This window comes from Megachile rotundata, chromosome 1 (genome assembly GCF_050947335.1).
Source record: "Megachile rotundata isolate GNS110a chromosome 1, iyMegRotu1, whole genome shotgun sequence".
Taxonomy (NCBI): domain Eukaryota; kingdom Metazoa; phylum Arthropoda; class Insecta; order Hymenoptera; family Megachilidae; genus Megachile; species Megachile rotundata.
In genome coordinates, this window is record NC_134983.1 from 25,165,008 (window position 1) to 25,167,003 (window position 1,996).

The 1,996-nt window shown below is 63.5% G+C and overlaps 1 protein-coding gene across 1 annotated transcript; it reads right to left on the reverse strand.

The window, feature by feature from the left end:
* Positions 1 to 439: 439 nt before the first annotated feature.
* Positions 440 to 1,182, reverse strand: LOC143264054 (uncharacterized). Its single transcript, XM_076529436.1, has 2 exons — positions 663 to 1,182; positions 440 to 546 (listed from the first exon to the last, which is right to left on the reverse strand). Exons 1-2 carry the CDS (start codon positions 1,180 to 1,182, stop codon positions 440 to 442), a joined length of 627 nt encoding a protein of 208 aa, XP_076385551.1.
* Positions 1,183 to 1,996: the final 814 nt, after the last annotated feature.

Here is a 1,996-nt window from a genome sequence, read left to right on the forward strand (position 1 = left end):
CACGACGCGCTCCAGTAGCTGGGGGTCGAGGCTCTCCGTAACCGGCGGGGCGTATGGCCGAAGTTTTCCCATAACTAACTTATATGGCCGCCCCCACCGGTCCCGCTCAAGAGAGCCGAGGAACTCGTCCCAGGCTCGATCCTTGGACTCCCTGATGGCTTTCTTGTAAGCCGCCACCCCCTCCCGGTAGCAGCCCCAAAGTTGCTGCTCCCTCGCGGGGTCGCGGTTGCGTCTCCGTCGGGCGCGCAAATACCGGCGACGCAATGGGAGACATGCTGCGCGCAATTGCGCTATCTCCCCCGTCCACCAGTACGCCGCCCGACGCGGGCAAGGGGTGGCCCGGGGCATCGCTACGTCGCAGATATCCTGCATGGTGCCCCGGAACCACTGAGCCTCGCCCTCGACGTCCGCGACCTCCCCAGCCGGAGAAGCCGGCCAGCTAACCGCGAGGGCCGCAGCCACCATCATGTCGCTGTCTAGCCTCCTCAGCGCCCATCTTTTCGGCGGTGGGCGTCCACCCCGGCGGCGCCGGGTTTCGGAGGAGAACTGTATGCGGATATAGAGATGATCACTTAAGGTTTCAGTCTCCTCCTCCACCCGCCAGCTCGCAACCATGCGCGCGACCGCAGGGGAGCCCCAGGACAAGTCCACCACAGACTCACCCTGAGGCCGCACGCATGTGCTCGCCGAGCCCCTGTTGAGCAACAGGAGCCCTTGCGCCGCCGCCCAATCCAGGGTTACCTGGCCTCTCGCGTCGGTCCTCGGGGAACCCCACTCGCGAGCCTTCGCGTTGAAGTCCCCGAGGACCAGAACGCGCTGGGTGGGGCAACGCGACGCTAACTGCCCCACCCTGTCCAACAACTCCTCGTACTCTGCGAGAGGCCAGCTGGGTGGTGCGTAGACGCCCACCACCGCTACGTCCCCCCAACGAACCGCGACGGCTCCCCTACCCGCCGCAATCGCGGTACAGGGGGGGGAGCCGGACTTCGCGCGTGAAACGATCGCGATCGTCGCGTTGCGGCCCTCCGCGTCCGCGAACCAGTGAGGCTGGTCCGGGACGCGGTAGGGCTCCGCTATCACCCCCAACGTACAGTCCCACTCGGCGAGGGTGTGCAGGAAGACGTCCTGGGCCCCCGCCGAGTGGTTCGCGTTACCCTGAAGTATGGGGCTCAATGGCCCCATCACTGAGTTGATTCACTCGCCACCTCCATGGCGCTCTGCTCTGCCCGGTTTTCCGGCTGATCCACTGCGCCCGTGGTGGCTGGTTGCTCACCCTGCCTCTGACTAACCGCTTCATTTTCTTTTGCAGGTTCCTTCCCTGATTCGGCGGCCTTGACTGGAGCGGCCGCCTTCTTCTTCCTCGTCGGGGGTGCACATCCCGCCGACCCAAGACGATGTTCACTAGGTCGCCCCAGGTCGCTGCAGAGGGGACACTTCAGCTTGTTCTTGCAATTTGAAGCTCTGTGCCCCCTCTCTCCGCACGCATAGCATTTTGTCGACCTGTCGACCTCTTCCCCACATTGCTGGGCCGTGTGCCCCTTCTGGAGGCAGCGGTAGCAGTGCATCGGCCGGCTGGCCAGCACCTCCACCCTGGCCGATATCCAGCCAATGCGCACTCGCCCCGCTGCCTCTGCTTTCTTGGCAACAGGAAGGGGGCAACGGACCCAAACGGTCCCTAATGCGTTTCGCCCCCTTCTTATCTCTCCAACCTTGATCTCGTCGGCGGAGCACTCTCCTAGCTCCGCCAGGACCTGAGCCACTTCCTCTCTTTCGATGGAGTCATCCAAATTGAGTAGTCGGATCTCCGCCGTTTTTGTCGGGTTAGCTACTCTTACTTCTGAGTCCCGAAACACCTCACGGAGCTTGCCAGCCAAGTTAGCTGCCTTCGTCTTATTTTCTTGACCGGGGATTCCGAGTACCAACCCCCCGGTGGCTGCCTTTCGGATCTTGATTTCGGCAATCCCCATCTCCGTCAGCTGCTTCGGGGGGATCGCCT